The sequence below is a fragment of the Eretmochelys imbricata genome, chromosome 5, assembly GCF_965152235.1.
Source record: "Eretmochelys imbricata isolate rEreImb1 chromosome 5, rEreImb1.hap1, whole genome shotgun sequence".
NCBI classification, from domain to species: Eukaryota; Metazoa; Chordata; order Testudines; family Cheloniidae; genus Eretmochelys; species Eretmochelys imbricata.
The window spans coordinates 97418399-97440248 of record NC_135576.1 but is presented as its reverse complement, the minus strand read 5'-3'; the positions used below and the strand labels follow the sequence as shown (position 1 = coordinate 97440248).

Below are 21850 nucleotides of genomic sequence, written 5' to 3'. Positions count from 1 at the left end.
ACAGGTCAGCAGGATAGGCAGGAGGCACAGCATACCAATTGCCTATCCACTGTAGCTGGTTCCTCTGTCTGTGTGCAGAACCAAATCCCTCACACTTTGAAGTCCAGAGCTAAATCTGAACGTTGCAGCTCAGGCCCATTTGTTTGTTTAAAAATACCACTTATGGCACGTCCATTAAACTTGTCTGTTTTCACATCTTGGTTCTCTAAAATGACCATGGCCAATATCATCACTTTTGCACCTAATAAGGTGTGAGATGGAAAAAATCATCTATGGATACTGACCTATTTCTGCTCTAAGATCAACCCCAGTGGAGGCAAGGCTGACGGCCACCAGTTCGCACTGAAGACATCTGCTGTTCTTGTCTGCTGTTTCTCAGACTCCCTGCTAGTCAGACTCCTCAGGTAAAGTGCTGCTGCTTTCTGTCTTGAATTTTTAGCTGTACACTCAGATGTGTCAAAATGTGAAAAGATTAAGATTTTATTCAGCACTGGGCTTTATTTTTATCTCACACCGGTTTCAAATCTATTGACTTCAATGAACCTCACCCAGTTTACACCAGCAGAGGATCTGACCCCAGAAGTGTTAAAAAAAAAAAATGACAGTATCCTGACATTTCTGTCATTCTTTCTTTCACTCTGAAATCTGCTCTTAGTTAACTCCAGTGAATGGTTTTGCATGGCATTTGTGTGTGTGTGTATGTGTGTGTTTTGGACAGAGCCCATATTTAGCCTTCAAACAAACATAAGCCAATCATTGGAGTTGTAGAAATATTCTCTGGTTGCTAGGTGTGGTCACCCAACGGCTTTATAAAAATCACAAGCCTTAGGCTTTCCTCTTCTAGGCTGCAGCTTCCAGAGAAGTAACACTTTTTTAGCTGTGTGAAGCAAAAGGTATGCACTTTTTAGTTCTTTGTGGGTCTGTGTGGATTTAGCAAACTTTAATAAATATGTACTACAGTACATTCACCAAATGATTGTGTGCAGTTTTCTGTAGATTGTGTTGGTTGGCACAGGCACAGATGGGTGCAGTCATTTCTTAAAGTATTGCATTTATATTCAGGGGTGGGAACTGTCACAATTTTTCTTTACTTGAGGTACACAAGAAATCTTGCATAAATATTAAGGATTGGAGAGCACATTTGGTATTCTGTTTTTTAATGGGTTACCATGGAAAGCTATTTTTACAGCAAAACTATGAATAACAGGAAACTCATACCTTATATGGAAATGATTTTTTAAAACGGCTTTTACTTTGACAATAGTTAGCTGCTTAAAAACAGTATTCATTGTTTCACAAACTCCAGCTATAAGTGAAAAAGAAACCTTAGTGATAGTCTTAATGAGGAAGCCAAGAAAACAATCTGCTTTTATAATTAAACACTCATGTAAGAGGAACTTAGTATGAGTAAGTGCTGCAGAATCTGGTTTTTGGTCTGCTCAGACTTTCCATTAATTTTTTCTCCATGGGTGAGGCTGTTTCTCTCCTTTCTGTAGTTTTTTTGTGTCCCAAGGACAGGCTTTTGATACATATAAGAGTGAAGCACTGTTTCTTGGATGCTGGCAGGAACATACAGGAGGCATGGACAATAGGTACACAAACACTTCTGATGTCTACACTATCAAAACTTTTTGCTAATGGGGTTCAACAATGTTAATAGACTTTCTTTCAAGACCAACTTAGTGTGCTATAAAACCCATCATGCTGATCCATCTAATATAGTTCCTGGAGAGGCAAACCCCCATATGAAATGTGGTATGCAAAGGTTTGGCCTGATTCCAATCTTACAGCAGTGTAAATCACAAGTAATCCCATTGAAGTCAATGGAGTGTAAAAAACAATGTAAGATCAAATTCAATCTCTTGTTTTGTTTCCAAAGACAAAAATTAAAAAGTATTTGGCTGCTGTTTAATATTACTACAGAGATTCAGCTTTTGGATAGTTGGACAAATTCTTGCCAGACTTCTGATAATCAGCCAAATAACTTTTCAAGTGCTTATTAGAAGCAGGAAGAAATGTCTCTCCCCCTCATGGTACCTGCAGCTTGGCCACTTTTTCTCCCTTTCCATTGTGGTCATTTCTAGATGGTGCCCCAGCCTGAGGTTGGGAGTGGAGGGAAGTTTAGGAGAAGGTACCTCTCCTTAGTGATCCTGGCAAGAGTCCAGCCAGCTTCTCCATTTTCTCTTGATAGCAAATTCAAATCCTCTTGCTGTTGTTCCTCTCTAGCCCACTTCTCCTGCTAAATTAGGCTTTTCACTCTCAGGAGTGTGCTCAGAGACCCTGGAAGTGTTTTCCTGCACTCTTGCAATCTTTTATTATCACTTATAGTAAACTATCATGTTGCTCCAATCAGTATACGTTGTTTAAACTGGGCTATAATGAATTTCATCACATAGACTCATTTATTTCTTAACCCTCTGAATCAATTGAACAAACCAAAGTAAGGTTTTTAATGCTGCCAGAGTGCTGTTTACCTTGTAGAATAAAGAAAATCCTGTGAATAGTTTACTAGAAGAAAATGGATGGATTTTTTTGCCAAAATGTAAGATCAATGTCTGTATGGAAAAGGGAATGTATGGAAATGTCTGTATGGAAAAGGGAAATGAGGGTCTAGACTTTCTCCTGCACCAAGATCTGGTTGACATAGGAGGGAGGGAATCAGTTATGGCTACCTGAATCTCATGCCATATCTACTAAGCCTCGGTGGAAATTAGAGCAGCCTAGGGGTTTATAGCAACTACCTATGGTTCTAAACGGACCTTACACTGGCTGAAAATTTGCAGAGCAGAGCTGTGCTCTGACTGGCCTCTCCTTACCTGCATCACAACCTCTAGACCAGCTTAGCAGAATTCATAAAAGAATTAGAGGTTTATATGGATGTGAAGAAGAAAAGTAACTTTTGAAAGGCTACAAACCCTCAAAGCCAACTTCTAACTAATGGGCGGGGGGGCAAGGAAGAAATTTTTCTGTGGGTTTCTTTCTCTTTCCTTTGAAACTGCTGATACTGACCAATATTGGAAACAGGATGCCAGGCTAGTTGCAACACTAGTCGGAACCCCTCTGCTTCCAAAACATGTTCCAATAGCTAAGGCTCCATGTGAGCAATTGCTGAATGCCATAAGGGCTGCCACATATACCTCACACATTCACTCTCAACTCATTGTGTCTGAATTTGCAGACATTACTCAGCCTCCCACTGTAGTCAACAGGAGCATAGCAATTCCAGGATTGGGGATCTTGCTTACAAAGTGCTTTGGGATGCTATGAGGACGAAGGTGATCAAAACCAAATTTTGTTTTCTAGTATTTCATTTTCTCCCTCTAGAAACTTGGGTCAATATGTCGATGGTGCAAGCATTTCTGAAGCAGGCCTGGTTTATGGACAATGAGGAGCAGGAGTGCATTGTAAGTACTGCAACCTCCCAAGAGCATAACTTTCACATACAAATGACTTTAGAAACACAGTTAAAAACATCAGCACAGATTGCCAAAATGTTGGAATCAATCTGTATTTCGTTATATACTTAAGGGATGAAATCATTCCTTATTGAAGACAATGAAAACATTCTCATTAACTTCATTGGGGCCAGGATTTTACACTAGGTACTACTAGCATATGTCTATGATGGCAAGTCCAGTATCAGATAACAGATATTATTCTTATTTACACACAGTAACATCTAGTTACCAGTTTGTATCCATCACCCGTTTGGGCCAACCATTTCAGTTACTGTAATGAAATGTCATTCTGTGTAGCCAGCTGTCATAAATATAAGGGGAAGGGTAACAACCTTCCTGCATCCAGTACTATAAAATCCCTTCTGGCCAGAGGCACAATATCCTTTTACCTGTAAAGGGTTAAGGAGCTCAGGTAACCTGGCTGGCACCTGACCAAAAGGACCAATAAGGGGAAAAGATACTTTCAAATCTGGGGGGGAGGGGAAAAGGCTTTTGTCTGTCTGTTCTGTGTGCTTGCCGGACACAGATCAAGAAAGCAAGCAATCCAACTCCATTAGAATTAGTAAGTACTAGCAAGGAAATGTGTTAGTTTACTTTTGTTTTGGCTTGTGATTTTCTCTGTGCTGAGAGGAAGGTGTATTCCTGGTTTTCTTTTTGTAACTTTAAAGTTTTTGCCCAGAGGGAGATCCTCTGTGTTTTAAATCTGATTGCCCTGTAAGATTAGCTTCCCTTCTAATTTTAGAAAGGTGCTTCTTTTACCGTTTTTCTTTCTAATAAAGTTCTGTTTCTTTTAAGAGCCTGACTGATTTCTCTATTGTCCTAAGACCCAGGGGTTTGAGTCTGTGATCACTTTGTAGCCAATTGGTTAGGATATTATTCTCAAGCCTCCCCAGGAAAAGGGGTGTAAGGGCTTGGGGGGATATTTTGGGGGAATAGGAACTCCAAGTGGTCCTTTCCCTGATTCTTTGTTAAATCACTTGGTGGTGGCAGCGTACCCTCCCAGGGCAAAGAGTTTGTGCCTTGGGGAAGTTTTACCCTAAGCTGGTAGAAATAAGCTTAGGGGGTCTTTCATGTGGGTCCCCACATCTGTACCCTAGAGTTCAGAGTGGGGAGGGAACCCTGACACCAGCCATTGATACTATAAAAAGCAAAGCTAAAATGAGTCCATCCGCCACACAAGGGAATATGGACACCTAAAGACTATCAGGATGGAATGACATTTAAAGAGGACACAGGGACCACTCGTGCCATGAAAATTTAAAAAACAAATAAAACAAACAAACATAGGAAGCCAAGAGTCTGAGACTAGTAATGTGAAGGAAGAACTGATTGAATCAAAATAAGTTATTTGTTCTCATGCAGATATGGTATGATTTGGATAAAAATGATTAGAGTGGGAAGGGTCACTGAATATTGTAACAAATGGGATCTCAGAAAATGAGTACTGGGTCCTAGACTCATCAGTGATACCGGAAGGATTTGCAAAATGGAAAAGGGCTGCATCATTTAAAAAAATTCTGATGATACAGAAATATGATACATTGTTGATACACCAAGGAGGATGTTCAGAACCTTCAAGATGACCAAGCTGATTAGGGCAATGGGTAAATGGATGTCAGTGATACACACCAGTAAGAAGTCACAGTATATGGAGAATGTAACATTCCTTGATGAAATAGGAGAGGAACCAAGGAACCAAGGAAAGATTGTAATAGTGTGAAGTTGGGAGCTCTGGTCCGGCTCCTCTGTGCTGGCTGAGTTGTGCTCAGGGCAGATGGTGGACTGAGATGGCTTTACACCATTTTGTGGCACCCCAGTCCGGCAGCTTTTCTATCCAGGGACTGCCTGAGCACAGCAGCCTTGTGGCCAGACTCCCTTTTCATCAGCATGGCAGCCCCAGTGGCAGCATTACAGCCTGGAATTCTTTTCATGAGCAGTTGCTTTGGTTCAAAAGATTCGCCATGGCAGCCAAAGTAAAAATTAAATCATAGGGCATGTCTGAGACCCTTGGGGCACTCCTCTTAATGTGCCACATCTACCAACAATGATCCTGGTGCACATTTAATAGTATTCAGTACATGTGACTCTCCCTAGTCTAGCTTTGCCAAAATACATGTGTATGTTAATAAACACACACAATGATAAAATTAGGGAAGTAGGCCATCACCCAGTTGCTTAGTGAGATATCAGCACTTCAAATAGATTAAGTAGTTCATTTTGCCCTATGCATCACAATGTATCCAGTGCAAGTACACTTTGTTTCTTGTATCTTCTTCCTTAATCATTCACTTCTAAAGTTCTTTAAAATATACCCAGTAAAGAGAGAAAAGGCAGGAGATAAGACTGAAGACACAGAGAACAGATGATTTATTCTATGAAAGTTCAGATGTTGGCATTTGACCCGTCTGATGTAGTTGTATAGTGTGCTATCATACCTCACACCCAAACAGATTTGAATACCAATAGTTTGCACTTACATATTTTATTTCATCCTAGGATTTCAAAGCATTTTACACATTAATTAATAAAGCTTCACAACACATCTGTGAGCGAAGAAACTACTAATCTTATTTCACCTGTGGGTAAAATAAGGCACAGAGTGATTAAGTATGCTCTTACATTGGTGGCAACACACTGACTTCAGTGGAGTTGCTCCTTGTGCACTGGTGTTGTTGGACCAGAAACAGATCCTACGTGGCTTGCCCAAGGTCACACAGCAAGTCAGTGGTAGGGCTGGTAACTATATAGCTAAATAGCCTTGTGCGCTACTCTTTCCCTTCTTTAATAATGGGGTTACATTTCCTTCGGTTGATAATGGCACAGAGAGTACAGTTTTCCCAATTAGGAAACTCACATGAGCATCTTCTTGGCATAAAAATCAGTCTCTGTGAAATGACCAAATTCTGTTTCTTTTAGAAAAATTCAAAGGGTGGATCCGCAGTCCATACCTACCCTAACTTCAATCCATCATCTGATGCTGCCGCATTGGACAAAGCTATAACTGCTAAGGGTAAGAAGACTAAAAATATGACACACAGTTACAGAATTAGGATTTTTCCCCAGGGAAGTTAAGAATGAATAACCTTAAATAAAATGACAGAACCAGAGGTAACAGCATTCAGCAGAGAAAACTCATACATATCTAAAAGACTAGCGAGTTATCAAAACTACTGAATTCTGAATGTGTCACATGGGAAAAACCTGAACGTTCTGATTTCTTAACTTTGTGTTTCAATTTCAGATTGTAACGCTGCATTAACAGTTCTTGCATTTATTGCACAAAGGGTAACAATATTATAAATTTAATCTTTAGAGAACTGAAGGAGAATTTTATTACATGCCAAGTTAATGATTTTGATTTGATTCCCATAAAATGTCCCCAAGATTAAGAAGACGTGAATTTGCTGATACTGTGCTATGTGCTGTTTCAATTACTCTTTTGTCTTTAATGAATTTCACATTGGGCGCTTTGCCCAGAATATGATCTCTTTTTCCATTAGACTTACTGAAGTTAAACATGAGCGTGATAGCTAATAGTATTTATTCTATTTAGCTATGGCCTAGTGTGGGTACTTCGCTCAGAACATTTCAGACCTTGTATATGACACCATAGCAAGCACGGATTTCAGCAACCTTTAAGGAACCTATTTATCTGCTTTCTTGGATATAATCTTAGTAAATTAATTACAACATTTTCTCCTTGGATAAATGTAAATGTGTCTAGCTGTGTAAACAAGACAAATTTCAGAGAATATAATGTGCAAATCATGATTTGATTACATAACTTAGAGAGACAGGCAAGCAAAATGGAAGGATTATGAAAATGATTTAAAAAGATTTCGCAAAAAGAAAAGGAGGACTTGTGGCACCTTAGAGACTAACAAATTTATTTGAGCATGAGCTTTCGTGAGCTACAGCTCACTGCATCCGATGAAGTGAGCTGTAGCTCACGCAAGTTTATGCTCCAATGAATGTGTTAGTCTCTAAGGTGCCACAAGTCCTCCTTTTCTTTTTGCGAATACAGACTAACACGGCTGCTACTCTGAAACCTGTCATTAAAAAGATTTGTTTTCCATCACTTTCAGGTGTGGATGAAGCGACCATCATTGATATCTTGACTAAAAGAACCAATGGACAACGCCAGCAGATCAAAGCTGCATACCAGCAGTCTAAAGGAAAGGTACAGTAACAACAAGGCTGCCGTTAATATGCAGCTTGAGTTTTTCAATATTTGCAGCTAGTCCTACCAGTCCATGCAGTTTTAGCTTCCCAAAACATAATATTAGAAGGAATCTTCTCTATGTAGTCACTGAAGGCTGTGGCTGGGGATGATGAGGTTGTACTGAAACTACATTGCAGGCTCAGATGCGCAAATGCTATTAATCTTAATGGCCATCATCATTCTGAGGTAAAGTTCCAGACTCTAATCCTGCAAATCATCCAGCACCTTAAAGTCCCAATGGACTCATTGAGAGCCATTGGGAGTTGAGAGCTCTCACTAATACTTTGGAGGCATTTAGTACTTTGTAGGATTATGCTCCAACATAGCATGAGAAGAGCTGATGTGTTCACTTGTTATCGTGGGTATCTGTATGAATTGCCAGTCTAATAGTATATAGAAAAGCAAATATAAAGGGCAGGACTGTGGCTAACCCTTGTGCAGGTATTCAGGGGGAAGGATGCAAGAAACCTTGTGCATCTTGTATAAGGGTAGGGTTGCCAACTCTCGAGGATTGTCCTGGAGTTGCCAGGAATTAAAGATTAATATTTAATTAAAGATTGTGGCATGTGATGAAACCTCCAGGAATATGTCCAAGAAAAACTGGCAACCCTACATAAGGGCCAATTCCAGTCACAATATCTGTGCTTGGAGAACCAGGGGAAATCTCCTCCATGTGTGCTCAGGGTGGGGGTATCATTCCAAAAGGGGCAAGGAAGAGGCAGAATCATGGCCCTGCCTCACTGCTACACCAGCCCATTGAGTGGGTCTGGTGCACAGGCTGCTCCATCTTAGTGGATGTTACAGACTGCACCCTTACTGCCCCCTGTCTCAGAGGATTGGGGATCATTGTATCTCCTTGAAAAGGGTGTTGCTCTGCACCTTCCTACAACAAACTCTCCACTCTAGCCCATAACTTTATTGTAAACTGAAATATTATTTAAACAATCAACATACCTAAATTACTGAGCCTTTACCTCCCCTGCTAAGTCACAAAGAAACCAGCAATTAAATTACTCTCCCTGAAGTGGCTTGCAGGGAACCACTAAGAAAACAGTTCTAATAAAGTGCCTCTTTTTGATCTAGGTTTCCTGTCTTCCTGTTCAGCAAACCTCACTGTGGTTTACATAGCCTTACCCCGCCCCAGAGAGGAAGCCCCAGTTTTGCAGTTTTCTTATTTTATTAAGGCCTACGTTAAAACTCAGTTTCAAAGTCACAAAGAGCCTGGTACTTTAAGTTGTCAGGATCCATCTCATCCCTTTTTAAAACTAAAATTTAATTTTCAGTTTCGACAACATGAAAGATTTTTAAAATGCTAAAAGCATATTCTCTAGGGACCTATGTACTCTAGTGACTGGTGGAGTATCAGAAGCTAAGCAGAATTCAGCAGATATTAACTACTGAATCTAGTGCTCCCGTAGCAACCCCATTGATTTAGGAGGTCCTAACTTGCAGAACAGAGTACCCCTGCTTGGTGTATCAATAAAGAGGTGACAGATTCTTAAAGCAATTATTAGAGGCTTGTTTTTGGGGTGGGCATAGGGCTATAATTTTTGCACACACTGAAATGTCAAGAACTGCATTTAAGTTAGGAAGCATTGGTATATAGGATATGTGAAGATCCACTACTAATCCTAAATTTACAATATTTCTAACGTCACTTGCCAGTACTGAGCTTATTGGAAAAATCTCCATTTTAATAGGGTAGTTTCCAACTTCTTTATCCCTAACCAGGCAAACAAAAAAGCCCCCCACCCACCCAAATGCACTTGTAAGCAAGTCATAATAACAATATCAGCTTCTTGTAAGAACTAAAAAGTTTGCTGTGGTTTTATTTTGTCTTCAGTGCAGTATGCAGGAGAAAGAGCACTTCTGAACACTTTGTAATAGCTAGTTAAAGAATCATCAACATGAATAAAAAGCAGACAAAGTACCCCAAGCTTACAACATGATTCTCAAAAATGGAAGGTGAATTTTTCCTAAGGTGCTCATGGGAGGTGGAATAGGATTACTCAGTCATTTTCTGGGTGCTTCTGAACTGTGGGTTTTTAAAGCTTGCCAGCTTACAATTGTTTATCCTTCCTTGTAGCCTCTGGAAGAAGCTTTGAAAAAAGCCCTCAAAAGTCAGCTTGAAGACGTCGTCTTGGCTTTGTTGAAAACTCCAGCCCAGTTTGATGCTGAGGAGCTCAGGGCGGCTATGAAGGTATGACAATAAAATTTCAGCACAACTCCCAACTTAAAAAACTCTGCAGCTATCCTTGCTTATATTCTGCAGTTATATTTAGATTCTAAAATTGGTTGCAGTGCAAAATAAGAACACCAATAAATTCAAAGTGTCAGACAAGAGTAGCATCTGTATTATTTATTTAAAAGTTTGTGAAGATGCATTCATAGCTTGCAAGTGCCAATCAGTTAAAAGTATGAGCGTGTATAGTTCTAATTTCACCCTCTAAAAACTGGACTATTTAATACCCTGGTGCAATAAAGCCAAGTTATCGATTTGCACCTGCTAAATAATTTCCTTTTGTTTGCTTCGTGACTATAATTATTTCATCAAGTTTGTTAACATCTGATTTTACTTGCATCAGTTCAATGTGTACAGTCATCTTGAATACAGTATTTGGTTCTTGAACAGTTCATTTTGTAGACTAAACAAGAAAAATTCCACGTAGAAAACAAGCTTTCTGAATTGCCCCAGGTGAATCAGAAGGAGCACAAATGGACCCCTCCTTACCTTTTAAAAAATATACCACCACCACAAAGCAGCAGAATGGACTAATTCTTCAAAGCTAAAGTTATAGTCAGGCCAAGTAAAAACTCTGATGGAGAAAACGTATTTAACACTAGACATATGGAAATATAATCCATAAACTAAAATTCAGTTGGCAAATGCAGCCCTTGATAGGGGTTGAACAAATGGTGCTCTTTCATTTTTGTCATTTCCCTGTAGCATTTATTAAACTACTATTTTTTTTTAAAAAGGAATTGTATTTCCTTCCACCCAGTTTTCTCAGAGCAAGCCCTACCTATAAGCTGCTCAATCTTTGTAATACCTGTCTCAGACATTAGTAGCATTAAGTATGATAAAGAGGAACTACAGTAAAAATAATTTGTAGGATGGTGTGAAATGATTATTGTTTCTGATTTACTGGAAGGCTTGGCTCACTGTATATGGGCTCCCAGATGAAATAATCGTCCAAAAACTTATGCTTCTGTAATCAAGAACATTGATTTTATAGTTATCACATGTGGTTCTGTGCTTCTAGATGTTGTGTTTCCCTAGATATATAAGGTCAGACAAAATTTGCTCAACCATTTTCCAACAGGGGTTTGGAACAGATGAAGATACCTTAATTGAGATTCTGGCTTCAAGAAACAACAGGGAAATCAGAGAAATCAACAGAGTCTACAGGGAAGGTAATTCATAGGTTGTAAAATTACATGAACAGAACATATCATTGGGGAAGGAATAAAGGCATGTTTGGTCAAGCTGTTTCTCTCTCTAGTGTTGGTGATTTTGAAGCATCCATGGCCAATGCATCTGAGAAATTCCATTCCTGGCATTAAAAGTTTCACTCCAAAGCAGCAGGAGAGACCTTACTGTCCCCTGCTTCTTCCCATGTAAACCAGACTCCTTATGGAAAATGTGACTCAAGGAATTTATAAAAAGAGATGGACCTAAAGCATCCTCCCCCTTCTATGTCTTGCCCACATGCTCAGGGTTTAGCTGATCGCCATATTTGGGATTGGGAAGGAATTTTCCTCCAGGGCAGACTGTCAGAGGCCCTGGGGGTTTTTCGCCTTCCTCTGCAGCGTGGGGCATGGGTCACTTGCTGGAGGATTCTCTGCACCTTGAAGTCTTTAAATCATGATTTGAGACATAGGTTAGGGGTTTATTACAGGAGTGGGTGGATTATTACAGGATTCTGTGGCCTGCGTTGTGCAGGAGGTCAGACTAGACGATCATAATGGTCCCTTCTGACCTTAAAGTCTATGAGTCTATTCCCAAGGTTAGATATTTGGATCAGAATCCAGACTTCACAGTTCATCTCAATTTATTAGTAAACAAACTAGAGAGAGCACATAAAAATTATTCAAAGACAAAGATAACAATGGGACCCAAATCAAAATGACTAATTCCAATATTGATAAAAACACATATTTAAGTAGGAGATTTGGAACTGGAGGGAATATTTCTATAAATGAGATGAAATAATTCTTTAAATTATCATGGGATTTTTTTTCTTATTGTTTTATTGTAGATCTTAAGAGAGATCTTGTAAAAGACATTGCCGCAGATACATCTGGAGACTTCCAAAAGGCTTTGCTTGCTCTAGTCAAGGTATGCCATGTTCAAATACTTCCAATAAACTTTATTTTTAAGAAGGAGTTAATAGTCTTGATTGAGTTAGATGACATATGTGCATCAGCCAGAGAAACCATGGGCGACTTGTTTATTGCTTTTTACTCTGTATTAAAAAACCCCCAAAAAGAAATCTTACTATGTGAAGCGAAATTTCTCTCTAAACAAGTTGATATTTAGAATAATGTTTTCATCCAACTAGAAGTTACAGAAAAATCCTAATTTTTACTGGCCTCTGTTTGCTTTTAAACTTTTTCACATGATCAGAGTTTATAAGTATTTTGAAGGTAATAATAGAAGTGATAGAAATTATTTAATCTCAGAAGATGGCAAGTTAAACCACAATGCCAAGAAAGCGGAACATAAACCTTTCAACTAGATATTAGGAAATATTTCTTAATAATAATATAGCTGGATAAAAGCAGAATGTGTGGAAGGTGGACAAATTGCCCTATATGCAGATATTTAAAAGCAGATTAAATAAAACAGTAGTGGGCATAATATATAAAATCTGTCTGTAAAGTCAACAGGTATCAGACTCCATGATTCAGGGATCTGAAGTCACAATCTGTGTGAAATTTCCCCCACAAAATGAAGAATTGAAATTTAAAATATCATCATGAGATAAAATTCTTGATCAGAATGAAAATTATTAAGTCTATCTTAAAATGAGTTAAGTGTCTGAATTTTTACCTAATGGTTAGATTCTGACACCCCTTATTTTATGGTGAATAGTACTTTACTTCATAAGTAGTCTCAATGAAGTCTTAGAGCAATCGACTTACCCATTGGAACTTCACCTTAGTGCTCTCAAACTTCATGCTAAAATGGCATAATGGGAAATGACATTCTTTCCAGGGTTATATAAACAAAATGGTAACGTGAGATAATGAAATTTTTTAGGGTGACCGAAATGAAGATGGCTGTGTGAATGAAGAGCTTGCTGACAGTGATGCCAGGGTAAGAAAAGGCTCTGCACTCTATTTGAGAAATGTGTTCTCTTGTCTGTTTTATTTCCATGCTCAGCATAGATTGTAACAAGCACAATCTCTCTAGCTGAGGTCATTATATAATCTGCTATACTGGTGTCCTCCCTACCCCACCCAAGATCTTTTATTAGTTTAGGGATTGACTGAGTCTCTTTTCTTGGAGAATGCTGTTAGAATATGAGCAAGTAGAGGTCTGTAGTGTGACTGATAAGTTACCCATGACCTCTTCCTTTCATATATAAAAAACAATATATCTACCAATTTCTGACAGGGGAAAGAAGCGTACATGGGTGAGAAGAACCACCTGCACCATCCTAGCCAAAGGAAACTTGGTAGCACTCCCCTTTTTAGCTACAGCTTTAGCTTTGTAATCATGGGCTTTTCAAGATTCCTTGATACTTATTAGTATGTCGTTACTTTAGATTTTAGAATCTTTTTTATGAAAGTTTGAATACCACAAAAATTTCCCATAGTACAGCTTCTAGATTAGTGTGATTTTTTATTATGGGCAAACACCCTGGCCAACAACATTGAAATAGCAGTCTATCCTGAGCTTTTATGCCTGTAGGTAAAATCACGTCATCACTACTTTAATTCAAAGCTTCAAAATTGATATAAAGGCCAGCTGGTTGGCCTCATTGTAAAGCTCAGTCCCGTAGTATGTGAGTTCAGTTTCCTAGTATGTGAGTTCAGTTTCCTAGCACATGTTTGCTTTCAAACACACACATACGCATGTCTGAGAGGACAGCACATTCATCCTTTACAATGGAAGGGGTACATTACAGCACTCAGTAGAATCTCTATAGGTCTATTTAAGTGCATCGTTGTTGGGCTCTAAAGAGAGTACTATTGCCAGTTCCTTTGCTGGATGGAATTAGCCATGATAAAGGGGTCCTGTCCCACAGGTGATTATTGTGGGTGGAGGATGCCTGAGAGCTGGGGAAAAGGAAGAGGATGAGTCTGTTTTTTCTGGTTTTCCATTAATGGCCGTCATGGAAAGAAAAGGAAGATCTGGTGTGTAGCTTTCCCATATTACATTTCTGTGGAATTCTTAACTGAGTTTATTTCATATTTGGGTCCAGCAATAGAAAGCCAGTCAATCCTGTACTTTCCACATTGACAGCAGCATACTTCTCTCAGGAACAGTCCTGTTAACAAATGTTTGGAAATGCCAAGCACAGGTGTCTAGTGGCCTGTGAAACTATTATGACTTTAGCCAAGAATGCAGTAACAGTGGGAAAAACTAAGAATAATAATCCTCTGGACAAGTCTGTGGAATGTGAGGCATTCTATATTATGTATGGAATGTTCTTAGTCCTTGATGAAGACAGTGGTGCAAAGGCCTCTGTTTAGCTGAGGGTGACAGCATTAGATGTACAGTATTCCAGGTCGTCTCATTGTAAGGATAATATACAAACTTCTGTGCTTTACAATAGGCCTTATATGAAGCAGGAGAGAAAAAAAAAGGAACAGATATCAATGTATTCATTACCATCCTTACTACGAGAAGCTTCCCACATCTTCGAAGGGGTAGGTTGAATGAAGCTTTTGGCCTCAGGGGAACTGTATTTTAAAAATGCACCTCTCGTATATCTGAGTAACAGGTGTCAGAAGTATTGAAACACCTTAGGATGTGAACCAGTGCTCACTTGAAATCAAACAGTCTTTCCATTGACTTCAAAAAAGACATTGGATTGGGCCCCAATTTCTAAAGTCAGGTGCTATATCAGTGTAAACAGATGCTGTATAATCCAATGAACAGAAACATGCACATGAGAAGATTATTTCAGCAAAGGCTTGAAATAAGTTACACTTATGAAATATATTCCCAATACACACATTTTGGATGCTGGTATACAATAACTGGTGCATAAAGTGGACATTTCACACTATGGGTTGAATTGAATCCCATTTTGAGGATCTTCTAAAGTAAATGCAGTAGACGTGTATCTGTCTTAACTTGCTTTTTGGAGGACTGTTTGTGCTTCAGGGAACAATCCAATGCACTAACTGACTGAGGTTAGGAAGACATATGAGCAGGTTATCACATAATTAACTATTATGGGGTTTCTTGTCATTTCCTCTGAAGTATCTGATACTAACCACTGTTGGAAACTCTAAACTGCTGCAAGCTTTTCAAATTGTAGCTTATTTCCTACACTGTATATCTCTTGCTGATCTGATGACATCCTCAAACTGTTAGCTAACTGTCTATTCCATATGTTGGACATCAGAGAACTGTCAAACATTAACAAAATAAAGAGAGCAAAAACATAGTATTTTCCCAGTTTTCACTAAGCTTGATATCCATGTCTAGTCTTTCAGAAATATACCAAATTTAGCCAACATGACATGAACAAGGTACTGGACCTGGAACTGAAAGGCGACATTGAGAACTGCCTGACAACGATTGGTATGTAATCCCCCTTGCCAAGTAACTCACTGCTTCTCAGCTGTGCTTCTTTCCATATTAACTATATGAAAGTCAGAAGTAAACTATTTTTCATTGCCCAATGGGAAAGGATCCTGGTCTCCTACTGTGTTTCATTAAAAACTAGCATGGCTACCATACATGACAGTTTGGTATCTGACACTTTGGAAAGTTCAACTGGAAAAAAATGGAGTAAACAGGAGTTATTTCAAATAAATAAAAAAATATAAATTAATGTGTGAAAATGCACATTTCATAAAGAGATGTTTTTGTTGAAATCCACCTATCGACTCTGATTCTTATTTGTACTAAAGTTGCTTTATACCTCTGGCTGTGTAAAAGGCCCAAAGAGCAAGCATAAAATTAATTTAAACTCACTTTAAGGCTCTTTATTCTTCCAGAGTGGTATAAAGTTGCTCCAGTGTAAATACAAATCAGGGCTGTAGAGTTTTTATTCTCCACACTGATTTACTTTGCATTTTGATAAAATATTATAAATCATCCGCCTAAGGCACTGCTCAGGAGAATATCTTTGTAAAGACTCAAGGCAGATGTTTATGTCACATGTCTGTTATTATGCCCTTTAAACTTTCTATTCACCAGGAACAGTACAAATGATGGGAGCCTAGGTGGAGCTACAATACTGGGGACTGCCCTGTGGCTAACCAATCCTGACTTAAAACATCACACCTCAGTGGACTGAACATGGGACTGGGAGTCAGGAGACCTGGATTCTGTTTCTAACTTTGCCACTTACTCTTTGGGTGACTTGGGCAAATTGCTGATAGACAAGGCTATCTCCTTTCTAACATCTCCTGGGCCCACTTCAAAGGAGGGAGGGATGAGGCAGAACCATGTTCTCTCCACACACACCAGCCGGAGTGGATCTGGCCAGTGATACAGAAGAGTTGCATTCTCTCTATGATGTGATGAAGTGGGTATGTCGCTTGTGCACCAGAGAGCTCCAGGAGACATTGAGTCCTATGGATGCAAAGTGCTGCATAAGTGTGAAATATATTATTACTGTACTCCCAACCCAGCTCTGAGTGTTTGGTGCAAACATAACACACCAATTAGCTTTATTCCTTTGCTAGGTTAATTTGGGCACACACAAAAAATGGAAAAGTACCAACAGCACCCTCTAAAATACATCATGATATTAGGCATATGGTTGGTATAGTTAATTTATTCCAGTTTAGAAACATTATGCAGTGAGCAAACTGCTTCACTTTGCCACCTGAGAACTGGAGCGTATTTCTTAACCTCATGCTGGCAAATCCCAACTCAGCACTGACTACAGTACCCTTCCCCCACTTTGCATGTGTGCTTTACTTATGAGTCATATTTAACTCTGTCACATTGTTTCATTTCAGTGAAATGTGCCGCAAGCAAACCAGCTTTCTTTGCAGAAAAGCTCAACTTGGCAATGAAGGTAGAGTATGCTGAAAAACTTTTGTTTGGGGAGGGAGAACCTTTTAATATAAGATGACAAACTGGGCCAGAGCATCCTGCCATGAAAAGCCCCTCAGGAGGAAGCCAGAGGGAAAAGAATTCAGTGAGTTTCCATACACTTTCCTGTCTGGTATAAGGGGCTCAGGGTTTTATCTCTATAGGAACTCATCTGCATCTACCTATTTACAATGGACACAGTTAAAAAGTTAATTTGATTTCAGTGATATTAACAGTATATAAAATGGGGAATACTACTAGAACTGATAATGTCTCTACACCCGGAATGACCTTTAAGAGCATGCCAATGGAAGCTGTATCTATCTAGTAACTTATAAGGCCTCATCACTGTAGAAGTTTGGATCACATGAGACCATAAGGGCCACTCTAATGAGGATGTTTCTCCATCCCCGTGGTTAGGAGTTTACTCACATAACTCCCATTAGCATTAATAGGAGCTATGCATAATGTAAACCCAATTGTATCAAGATGACAAGACACCTCATGTTTTTATTTAATATAAATAGAGAACCTGTGCTTTCCCTGACGTTGAAAACAAGTCAGATTTCACTTGTACCTCCACACACCAGAGGAAAATCTGCTTCTCTAGAGAACCCTCGCTTTAAGGGGCAGTCCAGGGCCAGCAGAAAGCAAAGGAGCCTTACCAAGCATATTTCCACACTGTCAGGGGGCTGAAAGGGGAGAATCTGAAGGCATCAGAAGCAGTGCAGGTTCTGGGGCCTTAGCCCCATGCTCATTCAGACGGGGGTGGTCAGATGAATCCACAGCTATTTTTGATTTATGTTGCAACAGTCCATTTGCCCCCCATTGTTTAACATGCAATTGCTTTTGATGTGAAAAATCATACAGGTTGTCAAAACAAACACGTACCAGTGATTTAAGGATAATGCTTTGTATGCCTAGGTAATCATGATTTATTTTTAACAGGGCTCTGGGACACGCCACAAAACACTGAACAGAATCATGGTTTCACGTTCTGAGGTTGACATGAATGAGATCAAGGGCTATTATAATAAACTGTATGGCACACCTCTCTGCCAGGCCATCTTGGTATGTTTTTCCTTTCAGCTGAAGCTATATCAACTACTGAATGTAAAATGTTATTGTAATTGGCTGGCTCAGGAGGCTGGTAATGGGCTTGATAGCGACCCTTTAGGTCACCAATTTTAATTCAGGCGGGATTGAAAAATCGTTACTAGCTGATGTTTCATCCGTGAAAATGGTGGTTGGGCTGAGTCCTTTCCTGGTGAGTCAGCATGAGTCACAAAAGCCATTGCACATGGCGATATGCAGCACTCTTTGGCAGTTTCAGCCAGGTGGCGCATCCGATGAAGTGAGCTGTAGCTCACGAAAGCTTATGCGCAAATAAATGGGTTAGTCTCTAAGGTGCCACAAGTCCTCCTGTTCTTTTTGAGTAAACATAGAGACTGAACTACTCTCTCCTCCTTCGCTGTGGTTCCACATGAGACACAGTGGGAGGGCATGGTAGAAATTCTTACACTGCCCCTGTCCTTGCTGTAAGGATCCTGGGGATAGACAGAGGGCTCTGGTCTTCAGGGGTGCCCGTCTGGCACTTTTCCATTACCAATTCTACTGCTGCATGCCATATAGTTGTAGCTGTGTTGGTCCCAGGATATTAGAGAGACAAGCTGGGTGAAGTAACATCTTTTATTGAACCAATTTCTGCTGGTGAGAGGGACAAGCTTTCTGGCCACAGAGTTCTGACCTGAAGAAGAGATTTGTGTGGCGAGAAAGCTTGTGTCTCTCTCCAACAGAAGTTGGTCCAACAACAGATATTACCTCACCCACCTTGTCTCTTTAATTCAACTACTGAAATTTAAAAATATATATATACCTCTAAATAGGACAAATTAATATAGCATTGAAAAAAGCTGCTTTCCCAGAGCAGTAAGGCATCCTCAGCAGAACTCAGAGGGTGAGACCCTTAGCTCGTGTAAATCACTATGTAATGCCAGCTTACGCCGGCTACAGATCTGTCTCTCTGCCTTTAGGCTTACTTTTTTAAAGGCAAAACAAGAATGCACTTATGGAAAATTTAAACAATCTCCTAGTAGCTCACTGATTTAAATGTACCACTGCCAAATAGCTTTCTGAGAGCTACTGAATACTCACAGTAACAAACACAGTGATTGTAGAGGAAATGTACAGTACACGGACTAAAATACTCACATTAATCTTTGCCAGTATCTGCCATTTCACAGATAAAATACTGGAGATAGTACAGTGGTGCAATTTACTAGTATTCTTAATATATATCTATAAATGATTCTTTCTCTCACATGATATCGCACTGTATCCCATCTTGATGCAAAATTACATGACTGCATTAGAAATTGAATCTGATACACATGCTATCTGAATCAGGCAAGATAGTACATGCTATCTGAATCAGGCAAAGCCTAGTCACACTTAAGAAAACATGGAGCTTAATAAATTAGCTGCTCATGGAAATCATACTCCAAATTGTTGAATTCTGTGAGCAATTAAATATCATGACATCTAAAATTATTTCAAAAGAACCCTATCTTAACACATGTTAGGAATAGCCCAATCTTAATATGGGTTAATTATAGTTTAAATAAACATTCATGTTAACTGATAAAGGAAGATTTTCCATTTCACCCATTGTAGGGAAGTTAAGCCACTCGATCGGGACTCAGGATATTCTCAGCTCTGCCACAGACCTACTGTATCAACTTAGGCAAATCACCTAATGTCTTTGTGCTTCAGTGTGCCATCTATAAAATGAATCCTTTCTGGTTCCCACCATTGTCTATCTTGTCTGCGTATGCTGTGATCCTGAAGACTTTCTCATGTGTTTAGTTTTATGCACTCTGAGTAGTCCCATTATCTTAGTGGGACCATACAAAGTTCATTGAGTTAATCATGTGCAGCCTTAGTTTGGGAAAAGAACTGTCTCTCTTAGAAGGTGTATATCCAGTGTCCAGCATAATGGGGTCTTGATCTTAGTGGGAATCTTTAGTCAGAACTGTAATAATAATTTTAGTGTTCTTAAATTGACAGGATGAAACCAAAGGAGACTATGAAACCATTCTGGTGGCTTTATGTGGTGACAACTAAGCTTCATGATGTTCTGATGTGTTCCAGCCTTGTTACCGAGGTTATCATTCCCTTCGTCTCAGCTGTTTACAAAATATAACATGGCTTTAAACAGAGATGGATCTCTGGTTTGGAGTGTGGTCCAGACATGTACTATCTGGAAAATTTGTAGCCTGGAAAATGTATTTTGATATTACTATTCTGTGTGACATTATTAATCCCTTTTTTTTATTTATCCAAAACCAAAGAGTATACTTAAAGGTTCTATTTACTTTAAAAAGATTAAGCATATACAAGGTACAGTTTTTCTCTGAGCTAGGCAAGTGTAACTTTACAAATAAAATTAACCTGTGAAGAGATCTAATATGTCCTTTATGGCTTCTCTACATTTTACGCCTGCTGTTGTTGCATATAGCATATGCAAATGAACGAGAATTTAAAACAAGGAGAAAAATTCAACAGCTTCCAGCAGCACAATTAAATTCACAACTTAGATAAAATAGAACTGAATGGGATTACATAAATGAGTCTCAAAAGCAAAACACAAGATTAACTAGCAATGCAGTGTATTTTTTTTTTAATGAAAGATATCAGCATCATGAAAACTAATGCTGCTTCTTCTTGCTGTCACCAATGGTGAAGGCTGTGCATGGGGAATGCTATTCAGATTCTTTTTCAAAATTCAGAACAAACATAAAATTGTGCCCTGAGCAAAGTTTTCACATATAAACAACTACAGTAGAACCTCAGCGTTATGAACACCAGAGTTACGAACTGACTAGTCAACTACACACCTCATTTGGAACCAGACGTATGCAATCAGGCAGCAGCAGAGATCAAAAATAAAATAAAATAAAATAAAAAAAAGCAAACAGCACAGTACTGTGTTAAATGTAAACTACTGAAAAAAAAAAAGAAAAAAGGGAAAGCAGCATTTGTCTTCTGCACAGTAAAGTTTCAAAGCTGTATTAAGTCAACGTTCAGTTGTAAACTTTTGAAAGAATAACCATTATGTTTTGTTCAGAGTTACGAACATTTCAGAGTTATGAACCTCCATTCCCGAGGTGTTCATAACTCTGAGTTACATATAGTAGAACCTCAAGGCTGAACACAAAAAACCCCAGGAATGGCTTGATGCTTCACTGTGTTAAACCAGTTTTACACTCGTATAACTCTTCAGTGGTGAAATATTTTATTTATTATTATTATTTGTATTGTAGTAGTCTTAGGCCCATTGTGTTAGGTATGTTACAAACATAAGAAATATAGTCCTAGATCCACAAAGGTATTTACATGCCTAACACGTGCAAATCAATCAGAGGTAGCCACCTAAATACCTTTGAGGATCTGGGCTTTACACTCGAAATAATAAATCCAAAGTTGTCATTGGTGGGCTTGATAGCTTCTCTCCTCACCATCTCCAATGTATACTCTCAGTGCAGGTCTCGCTTTACACCTAGAGGCCCTCAAGTCTACCAGTGGCTTAGCATGACTGGTTGTACAGGAAAGGTTTGACCGTACTTTAGATATTTGTCAGTATGAAAATGTTTGATGAAACTGGCCTTAGTAGTTTATAGACAATTCATGCTCAAGAAGCAAATATTCAGTGAGACACAGTGTGCCGCAGAAAGGAGCCTTTGGGACTGCTCAAAGTCATTTAGGTAATAGCCTCTGGAAGTCAGAGCTTTCCCTTCCGTAAACACAGTGGTGGTGGGGCGCATGATGCTCTCTGTGGTTTTTTTTCCTTAGGGACCAAGCCTGCAAGGCCCTACTGAGATACCAGAAAGATAAGGGATTTGGGGCCTTCCAAAAACAATGGAGGAATAAACTACTAAGACT

General features: G+C 39.1%; 1 protein-coding gene across 1 annotated transcript; it reads left to right on the top strand.

Annotated features, from left to right (window-relative positions):
• The first annotated feature begins 811 nt into the window (after nt 1–811).
• ANXA1 (annexin A1) lies at nt 812–20370 on the top strand. Its single transcript, XM_077817579.1, has 13 exons — nt 812–893; nt 3325–3404; nt 6375–6468; nt 7544–7638; nt 9767–9880; nt 11004–11094; nt 11940–12019; nt 12944–13000; nt 14466–14559; nt 15347–15442; nt 16834–16892; nt 17858–17980; nt 19976–20370. Exons 2-13 carry the CDS (start codon nt 3339–3341, stop codon nt 20030–20032), a joined length of 1026 nt encoding a protein of 341 aa, XP_077673705.1. The 5' UTR covers nt 812–893; nt 3325–3338; the 3' UTR covers nt 20033–20370.
• The last annotated feature ends 1480 nt before the right edge of the window (nt 20371–21850 follow it).

Excerpts from the sequence above, each read along its gene's own strand:
- ANXA1 (XM_077817579.1), top strand. The coding sequence starts at position 3,339 with ATGTCGATGGTGCAAGCATTTCTGAAGCAGGCCTGGTTTATGGACAAT. Across the intron at positions 12,020-12,943 it reads CTTTGCTTGCTCTAGTCAAG|GGTGACCGAAATGAAGATGG; the intron begins GTATGCCATGTT and ends GAAATTTTTTAG. Across the intron at positions 15,443-16,833 it reads GAACTGCCTGACAACGATTG|TGAAATGTGCCGCAAGCAAA; the intron begins GTATGTAATCCC and ends GTTTCATTTCAG.